The following is a 16,338-nucleotide window of genomic DNA, read 5'->3' on the forward strand; positions in this document are numbered from 1 at the left end:
GTGTGAAGTGCAACCAGCCCAACTGTCAAACTTACCCAGACATGGAATCCACAAACAGGCAGAGTCACAGAAATGGTATAAGCAAGAAAATGCTCACTTTCTAAAAGTGGCATTTTCAAACACACAATCTTAAAATCAACTTTACTAAAAGATGTATTTTTAAATTGTGAGCTCAGATCCCCAAACTCCACATGTCCATCAGCTCCCAAAGGGAATCTACACTTTAGTCAGGTTTAAAGGTAGCCCCCATGTTAACCTATGAGAGGGACAAGCCTTGCAACAGTAAAAAACGAATTTAGCAATATTTCACTGACAGTACATATAAAACACATTACTATATGTCCTACCTTAACCCTACACGGCACGCTACCTAGGGCCTACCTTAGGGGTGTCTTACATGTAAGAAAAGGGAAGGTTTAGGCGTGGCAAGTGGGTACACTTGCAAAGTTGAATTTACAGTTAAAACTACAGACACAGACACTGCAGTTGCAGGTCAGAGACATTATTACAGAGCTACTTATGTGGGTGGCACAACCAGTGCTGCAGGCCCACTAGTAGTATTTGATTTAGAGGCCTTGGCACCTCTAGTGCACTTTACTAGGGACTTACTAATAAGTCAAATGTGCCAATCATGGATAAGCCAATTACATATACATTTTGTAAAGGAGCACTTGCACTTTAGCACTGGTTAGCAGTGGTAGTGTGCCCAGAGTAACAAAAACAGCAAAAACAGCGTCCAGCATACATCAACAACCTGGGGAACAGAGGCAAAAAGTTAAGGGAGACCACGCTAAGGATGAAAAGTCTAACACTTCCCTTAACTTGCAGTTTGATGTACTTGGTTTTTGGATGAAATGGCAACTGTGCTTTCTGTAGATTTTTTTGTTTTCCTCTGTAGATTTTAGGATTTCTTTTCAAGTGAACCTTTAAAAACAATTTAGAAGGTTTTATTTTTCAAAGAATCTAGACTTCTATTTATTAATCTCATAAAGGTGTAACATAACATCAATTTACTGGTTCCTTTATCCTTTGATTATGGATTCCATGCCAACATGTAGCTTATAGACAATAACACCAATAAATCATCGGAAGACTCTTGATCTTCTATATTACTTTGGTACCTAAACACAATGCACCAAGAATGCATTATCCCTGGAAGCCTCACTGATCAAACAATTCTATAAGTAAATAAATGGATGAATGAATGGTTTTCAATAGCACTGAAAAGTTATTGAGTGCATTCCAACTTATTAAAGAAGTTTAGACTTCAGGCTACTCACCTCCAACGACACCTGCGCCACTTCCACCAGCACTATCGCCATCAGCTAGGAAAAGCCAAACAAATGTACATGTTAATATTAGTTAATGGAGCAGGAAAAGGCAATTAATTAAGGACAACCTGTGCAATATTTCTGCAGTTACACCTACTGTAATATGCGCTTTTGTGGTGTACCATTATTCCAATCTGTGCATGCACAAGGACACAGAAGGCAGGGAAGCACCTGATCTTAGAGAAATCACACTCTCTACGGTGCATATGTACACTGCTGACATACTGGTACAGAAACAGGAAGCTTGTTATGAGGTTGGTATGTCTGGCTCTCATGTTCTCACTTGCTGTAGCTATGCTGACAGTAATTTCTGTCCACAGAAAGCTGAAAAGAAGAGTGGAGGTATTTAAAACAGTTGGTTAATTGACCAACCAGTTTACATGGACTTAGATGCAGGACTTCAAGAGATTTAGGATTTCTAGATCTGTTTTATTTTTTGCTAGTATTTTATAGAAATGTCACAAGTTTTATAGTGCATATCAGTTTACAACAACGAAGAACAGGCAGTCAGTATTTTCTCTACAATCAGACTCTTCATATTCTGAATGCTGTGCACAATGATGTGGAGAAAAGGAAAAGCCTGGTGTAAAGGGCACCGAAAACTTCTAAACGCTCCCCTCACCATGGCGAGCATTTTAGTTTTTAGTTTCAAAAAGAAAATCTCACTTCGAGACTTTCTTTTTCGAAAAAAAAAAAAAACAACGCCTTAGTGCATGATTTCGTCATGGTGATGAAGCCATGCACCAAACAGTAAACAACACTGACAGGAACCGCCATGATGGTGGTTCCTGCCAGTGCTTTAGAAATGACCGTCAGCTTGGTGGTCATTTCTAAGTTTAGTGGACAGAACCTCCACCAGAGCGATGGTATAATTTACTCCATATCTCGATGGAGAACTGGGCTGCAAGCCAAAATATAAATTAGGCCCTTAATATGCTTTGTAAATTGTGGAGTTCCCTAATATCGCCCAACTTTATAAGTTTTAATTTAACTCACTAATAATTGAAAATAACCTCAAAGAGAGCTTGAAGACTATCCAAGGACATTATTAAAAATGGTGGTGAACAGTGTGATTTCAAAATTTTAGGGCTGCAACAATTGTGAAAATTAAATAAAATATACATTTAATTTTACATGGGAAGTTAGGAATGTCCAACAAGTATTTTCACTATAAGGTTGTGAGAAAAGATGGATAGTAGAATTACATTTGATTAAAAGCTTCAGTCAAAACTGCAAGGACTTGAAACAGGGTTTGACATTGCCATAGACCACTCACAAAGGAGACCTTTGTCAGACATCGACCAGCAAGAACATTGGCCATGGTAAAGGATAGATGACAATGTAAGCCTCAGATTGGTCTACTTGAGGCCTATGGCTAGGCTCAAGACATTAGTTCAATCTACAAGTAGAGGAGCCATAAATGGCAAGGCAGCAGCTCTGCCTTTAAGGCATCTATGACCTTGCTCAGTGATTAATCATTTTTTTGTTACTACTTGCATGGTACATCCTATTCGGATGCAATAGTGTCCCCCACTTTCGGAGTTATGGACTTTCTCTTTTTTACATACAGCAGACGTCTTAAATAAAATCTTCACAAGGGCACCCTTTGTGTGCCTAACACTGATTGGACGAGCATGCACATTTCTGAGTGGCGAATGTAGAATGCATGGAAGCTTGCCATGCATACAAGGAACTGAAAATATTTACATGCAAAGGGCTTGTTCAGCTTGCTACACATACAGATAGAAGTCAAGCTTTATGTTATGGAGCAGTTTAGGGACTGCCATATTTCAATGTACACCAAAAAAAACAAATCACCTCCATAATAGAACTTGGACTTCTGACCAAGTAGGCTGTACTTTTCAGCCGCTATACCAGTAACTGTAGAAATGGCTCATATACATTAAAAGAGAAGGCATGAGCATGTCTCACCAAGAGCATGAAGTAACAAATGACAAGGGAGTCCAATTGTTAGGCAATTTGTAAAAGGCAACATGGATTAAGTAACAATCGATACATCTGAACAGGACTTCAAAGACAGCTATGCAAGTTGGTTTTGAGGTCTTAAACTAACATCCATTTTAGAAACTAAGTGAAAATGTATGCATTGAAATCACACTAGGTCAGCTGTATTGGCAAATATGATCAGCTATATTTCTGACTTACAATCTCCAACCATCTTTTCTCAGTGTGTATCTAGTGCTCATTTTGGTCCTTGAGGGTCTATTTTACTTTCTCTCTTCACATTCTAATCTCTGTCCGCATTGCTCTCTCATGCTTTCCCCTACTACCCCTTTTCGTTTGTTGCTGTGTCTGTCTATCTTCTCATACTTGTCTCTCCTGCTCTCTTACTCTTGCTTTTTTCTATTTACTCTTTCTCCCCTCTCCTTTTCTAGAACCTCTCATCTCCATCTCCTTAGTACTTCTCAGTATGTTTTAATTTCTTCCCTGCCTTCTTCTCCATTGAACATGTATGGCAACTGATGCTTTCACTTGGCTGTGTATGGCCGCAAGAAGCAGCTGCCACCTTTCTCTGGCCACTGTGTTTTTCACTGTTTTCCAGTGCTGGACATCTACAGTCCAGGGGACCTTCTGGAACTGGAGAAGTATCCTATGACCCCAGAACAAAGAACTTCATCCAGGTTGTCCACAATACTTGAGAATAAAATGTTTCTGGTAAAAACACCAGAACCATTTTTTTCTCATGGCATAGCAAGCTGTGCATGGTGATGTCACAAAAAGCAAAAGTGAAAACAGACCCAGCTAATGGAATCTGCATGGATCCAAAAATGTCCTATCACACAGTGTTCCTACTCTTTGTCCCCCACTTCTGCAGCTGGACTATCACCTGTGAAGGGAAAGCCTAAAACGCCTGAAACACAACAAGGAAGCATCACAATTTTGCACATTGACCCATTCTGAAGAAGTGGATAACAGTGATATTTAGTCCAGGGCACAGTCGGCACCCAGGGTAGATAAGCGCTGCAAAAAACCTATGGAACTCACATCTGACCCACATACAAATTCAATATTTGGTTCTCTCATTGCGGAAATTATTGTTTCCCCCTTTTCTTGCAAAAAGAGTGGAGTCTGACTGAATATACCAGCTTCTCCATAACATTTGTGTGGTATGCACCTGAAGTAAGTGCATGGGGATCATCATGCATGTGGATGAAAGGTCTGAGTATAAGCGTAGAATGAGTATGAGGGATATATATGCTTGGCATTGGGAGCAGTGGGTTTTGGCGTTGCTGGTTTAAGACTGTTTCCGTTGTAATGTGAAACTTAAGGTAAATACTGTTTCTAACTAAAACATGTATGAATATGTATAAGTGCATACATCCTCAGCACATTTAATAGGACTGTTGCCATGGCAGCGTTTTGGTGTGCGGCTGATAGAGAACAACTTTTACTAATACATTAGTGGCATAGAAGTATAGTGCGAGTTATACATTTTCATTTAAAGGCCTAACAGAAATTAATATGGAAACGTAAAATGTGCACGCCATTTGTATTTTGCCATCACATTTAATATGAAGGCATTGTGCATTTATATTTGAGTGCATTAATACTTAATATTAACATGAAAGTATTATTTTTAAGAAGAAACAGTAGAAATGAAGTACGTTAGGAGTATAAAATTAACATGAAGTAATCATAGTTATATTGAATTAAATGAATTTTATTAATGTGAATTACATGTGTTACAGAAAATTAAATGCACGTTTAAAATTGTTCTTACATGTCATAAATAATGTTTGCAATTAAATACTTTGCATATTTGATTTGAAGTGTAAGGTGTGGAATAGATTTTATTATTTTGCACTTAAGTTTTCTTAGTTTGACTAGGCCTGAAAGATTCATTTAGCAGCAGTAGTGGAAAAACACTTGTTTATTCTGTTCCTTCTGATCTGAATTCTTTTTCTTTGTTGCTGATGTGATGTTCATTGTTCTGTTGTATTGAAGGGGAATAACATGTTTTAGGATTAACAATGTTGAATCATTTGTTCCAGCTGTTGAAAAAGACAGGAAACTTGTAGTTCTCATGAGAAATTAGTATGTTTATTGTGTATTGTGAGAGAGGATCCTCATGTTGCAAGTGATTAGAAAATGTAGTATTTGGCGGAACTGTATGAAATCATTGAAATGACAATGCACTTTCTCTGTGAAAATCTGGAATAGTTGCAAACTTGGTGGTGCCATCAACAGCGACTGGACACTGAATTTGACACCAACAGTGAGCCCACCTTAAGGACTAATTAATGGATTGTGTATATTTTAATTAGTGAGGAACTTTGAAATTGAAGTGAGATCTTTAAGAGCCTCGAAGCTGTCCTGATGTCTGTTAGAATCCATCCACTTCTGTTTTAAGTCTATTGTCACCCTCTCTCATCATCAAGTCCGAGACGAGTTTTATCATCTTAGTCTTAATTGTCACATTTGTTTATGCTGTTCAGTACTAATATGTCCAAATAATTCTGAAGTGCTGATTTGCCCTATGTGCATCCTGTGTTCTGCACTGCTCTGCTGCTGCTGTCAGAAGAAGGTGACCATTCCTGCTGAATGAATCATCCTGTCTGCTGTCCCATGAGGAGAGCTATAGCTGAATGTGGGTATTTGTTTCCTTTTAGCTTAGAAACTTACACCGGCGTATTTTTTAAAGTGAGATGTACTAGTTAGATGATTTTTCAAAATTATTTTTGTATTTCTTTTATTTTTGCTTTTGCCCGCATTTGTTAGCCCTCTACCACACATGTAATTCCCAGTTCGCGTAACTGATAAGGATGGCTCAGCTGTGAAATTGATTGCTGAAACTGTATTTTGATGATTTACTGATATCACCATCATCTGCTTTGAAATCTGATAATAATGTGTCTATTGTATTGTTGCTAATCTATATGAATCTTTTCGAGTGTTTAACAGTATTCATGTTCAGCAGGCTAAACCCTTTCAGACATTTTGGTCAGCCAATGGTTTTTATGTATATTTATAACTTAGTTTTGACATTAATTTTGGGATTGAACTAAAGCTTTGAAACTTTATTCAGTTTGAAGTTTTGATTTAGTGTTAAATTGTTCATGGAATTTTAAACTGTTTATGGTTTCGTGTTATTGATTTGTGCTTGCATGATTCTAACTACTAGACTCTTTGCCAAGACCAAAGACCTAGATGACCTCTGAAGGTGAGAATAGTGACGTTACCCCACCTGCGTGCTCGTGGTATCTAAAACCGTGGTGGGAAGAAGACCTCCATGGGCACGCCAGCACGGCTGAACAGTATGCCACTCTCAGTACTGGATAAGTCGTGGTGCTCCAGGAGAAACTACGTATATTGGTAGATTTAAAGAGGGTATTCAGGCGAAGTGCAGCCAGATTGGATCTGTACGTTGTTTTACCCAAAATTACAATTTACAATCCATTTATTAACTTGGAAAATCTCCCTGTTAATTTATGACACTGCTCTGTTATACAGATCATACATTAACTCAGTGAATTTTCAAGCTAACAAATGTACTGCAGCAGGGCACTTTCAGCAAAAAGAGTTATACAGATCCTTTAGCAGTGGACAGCATCATGATGTGGTCCTGGGCAATGGAAGAGCATTTGTGGGTCCCAGCTTTAAAGTTACAGACAGAGTCCAACAGTGACAGTGAATAGGCCTAGCACCAAAATAAAAGTGGTCCCCATTACTGAATCACAAATTTAAAAATGTTGCCCACATTTGCAGCTCGGGACAGCCTGAACCTATAAAGACACACTATATAGATGTTTGCAGGATATGGGAATTATATGTGTTTAAGGCAATATTTGTGGTGATATCAAGAGTAAAAGCAGACCAATCAGACCATGAAACAGGCACCCAAAGCGCGAAAAAATGCCCTAAATACTGACCTGTCAGTGTTGCCTTTCTATCACTGTCAGGTTGCCCAATAGGCCAGTCCTATCCTGGTTATGAAGGGTCCTAAAAGGGAGGGTTGAGGTGCAACGTCAAAGCCGTGTATAGGTCTGAGCAGGGAAAAGACCAGGGGCCAGGAAACCAGGATAGGGTTTCAGTGCTTGCTGGAAAAGCAATGGGGCACTGGCAGAAGTATGTCGGGGTAAATACATTAATAGTACTGGCAGCTCCAGGTTAGGGTGGAGGTGCATGTACATTTTTATATTTGCGAAACATCCTGCCACAGGATCAGAATCCTAAATGCTAGCACATTTTATCCACAAGGAACTTACTTATTGCAAAAACACCAGTTAGTAACTTCACTTCTTGTTACAAACTGAACGTTTTTAAACATGTTAAATACAGTTGAGCAATTTGTAAGCAATCAGTCAACTAATTCGTTTCTTTGACCTCACCATTATTTTTCTATCCATGCTTTATCAAGTGACGCACGTCAGGTCTGGGCTAGCATTTATCACCCCACAGATTGTCTGACACCCTTTGCTAGTTCATTTAGCAAACAACATCCAACATATATTTTCTCCAAGCTGAAGCATAGTGTGACATTACTGTATGTGCTGTGTGTAGAGCTGAGAACACAATCAGCGCTTTATACTTGTACAGGTTTTCATCACATCCATCATTGTGTCAAACCTGCCAATTTTATAGTACTGAGCTTCCCTGTTATAAATGATAGTTTTAGCGTAAGCCTATCTCAAGCTCACAAAACATTACAACTCTTAGAATTTACTGGTATGGTAAAAAAAACAGAACTGCACTGTTATCCCAGTAAAATAATATCATCTGGTCACTTTTTGCAAACTATATGATATTTTGATGTAGCGTAAAGTACAGCACTGAGTGGGGGTAATGCTTGCATGTTTCCTAAACGGTACGTGTACTTACAGTCTATGCAGCAAACCACACCCAGTAGCTTTGTTCTGTACGGCACTGTGATGTTATATTTTAGCTTGCATTACGGCACTGAGTATGTGTTCAGTGCTTGCATGCTCACAGTGCATGCAGCAAGCTACACTCAATAATTGTGTAGACATTTACAGTCCTGTGATGTCTGTGTGGTGGCCCAATACGTAGCAGAGATTCTTCATCATTTATATAGTGTCCCAGATACTGTTCAACAACTACTTCCACCTTCTAAAATAGACTGTAGAATACAGAATGGATGCTTGCAGTGTAGATTCTTAATGGAAATATTTTAGAGAGTTATTAATGGCAAGGCTCTGGGTAAAGTTCACTCTTCATTGAAATTAATAATGCAGGATTTTGTCGCCCACAATTGTTCTGCAACACCCCGGTCTATCTGCAGCAGTCGTCCCAGAAAGGCTATTTACCAACTACGAATGAGTATATGAAATTAGTGGAAAAATACTCATGGGGGTGAAAACTGGTAAACGGGTGAGAGAGTTTAGGAGGGGTCACAGAAGTAATATTCTGGATGAGCTTCCTATAGGGAACTTTGCCTACCTGTAGTTCCAAAATGTGGTACCCTTTTTTTAAACGAATTTTGCCCAGAATCAGGGGTCTATCTAATTAAAGGCCTTGTTTTAGAATAAAAGAAATGTTACAAATGCATTATATTACGTTATTATGTGTCACTTAAGAAGCCAATATTCTTCAAATGATTGGCCTCTTGCTTTCGGAGTTTAAGCAAAAGGCAGAGCAGAGAAGGATACAAGAAGGTCGGGACTACTGAGGAATTAGCAACGTTGTCAGCAATTTCCTGATGTCTATTTATAGATAGGAAACACGTTTCAGTGCATGGCTACCTAGTAGAGTAAGAAAGTGTTTGCCACGGTCAAATCCATGACATGTCTGGTAGAAGTATTTATACTAGATCAGTTTGCATACAGAAGTTCGTGTAGGGTTTTGAGTATCTTTCTTAACTTGAGATAGAAAAGAAAACATGCAACCACATTCTTCGTTCTCTCCTCACAACCCACCAAGCAGAGGTAATTACACACATGTAGACTGTGCATCACCTCCTCTTGAGAGGGATCACTACCTACTCTCCTTGGAAATACCAGGAATGAGAAGATCTCTTTTCATGTTGCTTGCAAGAGAGTCAACTCAGAGTCTTGACATACGATGCGCCCTTCGCGTGCAACAAAACAATCTACGCTAGAAGATATGCATAAGTTTTGTATTACCACTGACGGTATGAACATGCTCCCTTTCTGCTTGATTCTAATTTATACTCATATCCAACCCTGGATTGCTGAAGACAGTGGACAAAGAAATCTTGTAGAGAGTTTGGGCAAAGCAACAGCTTAATCCAGAGCTGTGCATCCTCTGTGCAGTCATAGAAACAAAGTCTAAAATAACAAACAAGCATTATCAAGGGAAGTCAAGCAAATACAAAATAGGGCAAGAGAAGGTATAGAAAGCATATACCTCAATGGTACCTCAGCGAAACAGCAGTTAAGCCTGGAATTAAGATGTAGTCAGGGTGCTGTAGGAACTGTTTAGGGAGAATAGCTCAAAATCAAATCAGTATGAGATACACTTTGGAAAATTAAACTCACACTATTTGTCACTTGTAAGCACAATTTTAGAACAATATCATTTTGGACTGAGGGCGCAGGGGATAGTCGAATCAGTAGAAGAGTATCCATCAAGGTGAACATTGAGCGCAACATCTGGAGAAATGATATGAGGTCAATTTGTCATATATGGATAAAAGAGGAAAACCAATTGGAGGAGGTAACATCTGTAGCAAAGTGTGTTAACATGTGTATATCAGTTGTGCAATGACAAGATTGTTAAAAATTAATCAATGAATATTTGTAAAGCGCAACACTATCACCCCTGGGGGTTTCCGGGCGTTGAGTTTGCAGAGTCTTAGTCGAAGAGCCAGGTCTTGAGTTTCTTCTTGAAGTCAGTTAGGGAGAGAGATGTCTGTACGTGGAGGAACACAATGTTCCAGGTCTTGGTGATAATGTAGGAAAACGAGCGTTCTCCACTATGGCTGCTTCACATGTATGGGGTGTGGGCGAGGGCCAGGGCAATGGAGTGCAAGTTTCTGGAGGGACTGTAGAAGTTCACTCGCTGGTTGATGTAGTCAGGTCCCTGTTTGTGTAGGGCTTTGTGGGCGTAAGTGAGAATCTTGAACTGGCATCTCTTCCGGATGGGTAGCCACTGGAGGTTTCTGAGGTGGGGGAGATGTGGGCCCCACTGGGGAGGTCCAGGATTATTATGATTGCTGCATTCTGTATGGTCTGGAGCCTCTTGAATAGTTAGTCAGAGATGCTGGCAATTGAGTGTGTTGCCGTAGGCTAGCTGGCTGGTGATGAGGGCCTGGGTGATGGTCTTCCTGTTGTAGATGCGGATCCATTTGAAGATTTTGCAGATATGACGTGAGTCCGTGGGATCTGATGATGTCAGTGGCGGGGTCATGTAGGTGTTGAATAGTGTGAGGCTGAAGGAAGATCCTTAGGGTACTCCGCAGAAGATGCTCTTTGGTTCTGAGATGAATGGTGGTATGTGGACTCTCTATGTTTGTCCTGTAAGAAAGGAAGAGATCCACCTGAGGGCATTGCCCTGGACGCTGATGCTGTTGAGCCTGTTGTTGAGGGCGTGGTGGGATACCGTGTCGAATGCTGCTGATAGGTTGAGGAAAATCACGGCTGCTGTCTTCTTGTGCTCAAAGGGGATCTGATGTACCCTGTGGCTGCGATCAGGCAGGGGCCGTCCTTCCCACCAGCAGCAACAGCTGCACAACTTTTAGTATAAAACAATAATAGACAATGTTTATTATCATTTTATGATAAAAGGGGCGGGCCTTGGATCTCTGACAGGGATAAGGGGGGGTGCACAGCACTCCCCAGCAGTAAGCAGGTGTGTTTGGCCGGCCATCTTGGGCCAGCCAAACACACAGTCACACAGGGCTCTGGGGACGTTTGTCGTGGTGATGAAGGTATCGAGGATGTGGGGAGTTCTGTGCCTATATCCTTAGTTCCTAGGTTGAGAAAGTGGTGGGGGTAGGGGTCAGTTGGTGCCTCAGAGTGAATGGAGGTTATGATGGTTTCAGTGGTCTGTGCAGTCTGGGGGCTCCAGGTTGTGACAGGATGGTTGGTGTGCGTGGGTGAGTTGAGATTGTTGAGGTTGACCTCAGTGGGTTGCAGTTCAAAAGTGTTGTAGATGGCGGCTATCTTGCTGTGGAAATAGTCTTAATGCCACCTTGTAAATACGGTGTAGGGCACAGCGCCACTGGAGCATCAGAAAAAGTGTTGCACCAGGGGCTCTTAAATATGCCCCTATAGGTTTCCCATAAGGGAGATGACTTTCTAGGACGGCCACATCAAAGGCAGACTGAGTGCTATTCTTGATCCCACTGTCACACAACAAGTCTAGGAGGTGGTGGAGTGTCATATGAATTTTGAAGATGGGTTTAAGGAGTTAATCAGAAAAGAGATGGGATGTTTGACAGGCTGCAATTATAAAAACACATTTTAAAAAAAAAATTGGTTCCTGTTGCTTCAAAAGCAGGATGAACATAATTGAGCAAACAATAGTCTCTAGGTTAGGAACTAAGACATTCCCAGGCCCGATTTCTTTTACATATACTTGAACACTGAATACATTTCAATTCTTTTCAGAATAAAAGTTGTCTCTCACGCTCCTCCTCTGACAACTGTCCAGCAAACTATATGCAGAAAACAGCTGCTCTACTAAATATACCTTTGCTATACATTTGTAATACCTCATTAAAACAGGTAAAACACCACAACATAGGAAGAGTGAAGTGGTGAAACCACTACTAAAAAGAATCCTCATTGGACACCTCTGATTTGAACACGTTTCACCTTATCTCCCTCCTTATCAAATATGTTAGAGAAACTGGTAATCGTTCAATTGTTTAATGTTGTTAAAGCGTGCATCCATTAAGGTAGGAGTGGTGAAGTAGTGGAGGTCTTAGTATTGTATGATTTATGCAGGCATATGGATTCTATGTGTCGAGGTGGCTTAGTGCTCCTGTACCTATCGGCAGTATTTGACACCATTGGCTATGACATACTGTTCACAAGACCTGAAGAAGTCAGTGTCAATAGCACTGCACTGATACGGGTCATTAACTTTCTGGCCAATTGTCAGCAAATAGTTGCAATTTTGCCCTTCCCCTCAGAAGCCAAATCTATCAGCTGTGGTCTGTCCAACGTTATTTTCTTCATCACTGTTACTTTTGTATATATGAAACGTGTAGCAAAACTGCTTTATCAGTTTGGCACTGAATTATACATGTTTGCTGATAATACAAAGATCTTCTTTGGACTGCCACCTTCGTCAGATAGTAGTCAACGTCTAGAAGTTTATTGTCAGATAGTCTCACTACTTTGGGGTGGAGGTCAAAAACATACTTACAGTTAACACCAAGCAAAACATAAGTTCTTTTCACACCACCAAAGGTCCAAGTGCAGGATTCCGCATGCCATTAGTGGTGTTTACCATTAGGTGTGCTTGCAGAGGGGTGATAAATGGGCCACCCACCGACGTGCGCAGAATAGTTTAGTCAAACCCACTATGTGCGTTTAACAATAAAAAGCATCTGACGCAGCTGCTCAGGCAGTGACGCACCAGATCTATTGTTACCAACATCTCGTCTCCAGATGTGTTTTTTATGCTGTGCTGAGTGCTGGCCTAGGCCCTGTCCCAGCACTACACTGGCGATGTCCCGCCCTCTCCCCTGCATCAGCAACTCTGTTACATGACAGCCGCTCACCGCCCCTCTGATACAGTGAAACCAGCAACGACCTCTGTACTGCGTGGGCCTGAATTCTTATGAAGAGCAGCCTTGGTCCAGGGCCTCACCCCAAGCACCCAAGGCATGCTGCCCATGCTGTGAGACTCCACTAGCCACAGCCGAGCCTCAGGTATGGTAAGCCACTAGCTGCAACCTGCATGTAATATTGCTGCAGTGCGCTCAGCAGCAACACACCGGATTCAGACATTGGCCCAGCAGCACATGCATCAGCGCCCCAGGTTTGGCCAAGTGCCCAGTAGCAAATTCTTCTGCCTTCCCATCCACCCTAGCAAGTGAGCACTCCCCATCTGACATCCTCGGAGGGACAGTAGACATCACAAGGCCTCGCCATCATCGCCTTCCCTCGTCCTGGTGGCTGTTTTGCGCATCCAAATTGTGAAACAGTGCTCGTGCCACAAGACATTTCTTAACCACGCCAGTGAGTCCAACAGGCCACCCACACTGCCCAATTTTCCTGGGTGAGGGAGAACTGGACCAGAATTTACTGGCCTGTAGAATCACAAGAGGCTGTGGCTGTAACAGCACATAAGCTTCGTTCTCTCCCCCACCACCCTGACCTTTTTCCATGGGATGGACTGCATTCTATGTTCCTCTTACCAGAACTCATTTTCTCCTTCCCTCCACTACCAGCGCTGCTGCCACCACCCCAGCATACACAGAAACCCCTTCTCCCATTTACCACCCTCTTTAGCAGTAATATATAAGGAACTAAACTACAAATAATTAGGAATTTGGTGCGAATTTATGCCTAGTAAATCTTGGACTCTGCCATTATTTCCCATTCTGTGGGATTTAATTCTTAATAGGAGTAAACATTTATGGGGATACTGGTTGGAGACAGTAAGCTGGCCTACTCTGAATCTCCAGCCGTGTTTACTCATAACTCGTAACCTGGCCCTTTATTTGGGATTCCGTTCTGTTTTGCAACAAAAAGAAAAACTTTTTTGTAGCACCAATATTTTGAAGAATAGGAAAAGAACGTTTATTTTAGGCACCCTTTGCACCATTTGTTAGATGCGTGAACCTACCTTGCGTCAATGAGATGCAAGGTAGGTGTTCCCATATAAAACATGGTGCTATCCCCATAGCCCCATATTTATCTCCCCGTGCTAAAATGATGCACAGGTGGGAGGAGGGGCTAAATAATGGTGCAAAGCTTGGTTTGCACCATTATTTAACGCCTGGGTCAGACCAGGCGTTATGGGACCTGTGGACCCATTTACAGGACTCTGAGGAGTACTTGCTTCTATTACCCAAATAAAAGTATAGAAGAAGGGAGGAGAGATAGGAGGAAGGGGGTGACCGGCTGGGAATAGGTGCCAGGGGAGGCAGGGAGAGACAAAGGTTGGGTAGAGAAGAGGGAAGACAGACCAGAGAGATCAGACATGTAGAGGGATCACTGCCCGTACCTGAAACAGGGCTCATGACAACCTCGCTGCACAATAATTAATTTTGGTAATATAATATGGTGCTATGTTAACTTCAGAGAGTCCACTTATAGGAGGCAGCTCTTGCGCTGTGAAGGAAGTTTGATGCAATTGGGTGAAGAAAACCTAACAATGCAAATTAGTAACTTCAAGTTTGGGAAAACCAAATCGTGATTGGTGAATGCTTGTATTAATCTCCACCACTGGTAAACCTGAGCAACATTACAGTCCATTATTTTTTTTGCCAACTACACCACTCAAAAAAATGACCAGACATTGAAATATGGTGACGCCCTGCGCCAACAGGAACAACTGAGGTGCCATTGCTAATGGTTATTGAAAAAGTAATTCGATTCTCGAAATATTTTTGTATACATTTGAAGCAAAAACATTTTTCGATGGTGGGGTCGACAGTACTTTGTGCCAAGAAAGACCACAAGCGTCTTTCTTAATGCTTCTACAATAAATAATTTCGCAAAAGCAGCTTCATCACCTCAAGGTTTCCTGGTGTACTCGAGAGAAGCTAAAACGGAGAGAAATAAAATGACTTGTTATTTTCACGATGCAAACCCTTTTCTGCTAAAGACGGGTACTGTCCATGCTGCTGGTAGTAAAAGGCAGCGAAGACACCCGCTGATGAAAGATGTCAGAGCTGCTGTCCTCACCGCGGGGTGGGATCTCTCTTATCACGACTTTCTTCAGGTGTAACATCTTCCACAGACTTATCTGACCGCTACACTCGAGGAGTCTTAAATGGAGGCTGGATGCCTTTTTCACAAGTATTTCTCTTTTCTCGTTCTCAAAAAGCGCGCACAAAGGTACTATTATCAAACAATTCATCGTGACCTAACAGGGTTAACGCTCATCAGCAAATTAACCATTTCTACAGGGAAGCCGAAGGCGTGGACAGGTTAAAATGGTGCACAGAAGTGGCATGCAGCACGCAAGATCAATCACAGAGCTCCAACATTTAGGGACATATTTATACTCTGTTTGCGGTGGAATAGCGTCATTTTGTTTTACGCTATTTCAGCGCAAAATTAACTCCATATTTATATTTTGATGCTGGACCTGTCTAGCATCAAAATATTGGAGTTAAAGTCATTTTTTGCCTGTATAAAACTACCTTGCATCAATAAGATGCAAGGTAGGCGTTTCCGGCAAAAATGACTCTAAGGCCCTTGCACCTTATTTATCCTCCTGTGCAAAAAATGTGCAAGGGAGGGAGGTGGGCCTAAATAATGTCGCTAAGCTTGCTAAGTGCCATTATTTAACATCTGGGTCAGGGCAGGCGTTAGGGGACCTGTGGGCTCATTTCAATGGTGGAACACCATGGAATGAGTCCACAGGTGCCCTCCCCAGGCCCCAGGGACACTCCCACCCTCACCAGAGGGTCAGGTGAGGATGGGGGACCCCATCCCAGGTAAGTACAGATAAGTAACAGTGAGTATTTACTTTTTTTTTTAAATACCATAGGGGGCCAAGATATGGGCCCCTATACATGGCACTGGGTGTAATGGCCATGCAAAGGGGACCCTTGTCCCATGTGCTGGCCATTGGGGTGGTGGGCATGACTCCTGCCTTTTCTAAGGCAGGAGTCATGTGCCATGGTAGGTTTAGCTGCATAAAATGACGCTAATCTGGTTAGAGTAATCTTTTTTGACTCTAACCAGCCTAGCGTAATTTTTTGGTGCTAAACACCCATCTCCCATACTGCCACCCCCACCCAGCTAACGTCAATTTTTTTTACGCTAGCCCACCATTTACGCCGGATTGCAGCATTCCATAAATATGGTGCCTGGCTGGCGTCCAAGAATGGCGCAAGCCGGCACTTTACTTTTTGACGCAAACCTGAGATAGCGCAGGT

At 41.7% G+C, this 16,338-nt stretch overlaps 1 protein-coding gene across 1 annotated transcript in view; it reads right to left on the reverse strand.

Annotated features, from left to right (window-relative positions):
* Positions 1–16,338, reverse strand: part of LOC138285082 (glycophorin-C-like) — a 217,051-nt gene that overhangs the window by 13,722 nt on the left and 186,991 nt on the right. The window contains exon 2 of the mRNA XM_069224600.1: positions 1,281–1,325. Coding sequence (XP_069080701.1) covers positions 1,281–1,325 — 45 coding nt within the window. The remainder of the gene's footprint in view (positions 1–1,280; positions 1,326–16,338) is intronic.

This window comes from Pleurodeles waltl, chromosome 3_1, assembly GCF_031143425.1.
Source record: "Pleurodeles waltl isolate 20211129_DDA chromosome 3_1, aPleWal1.hap1.20221129, whole genome shotgun sequence".
NCBI lineage: Eukaryota > Metazoa > Chordata > Amphibia > Caudata > Salamandridae > Pleurodeles > Pleurodeles waltl.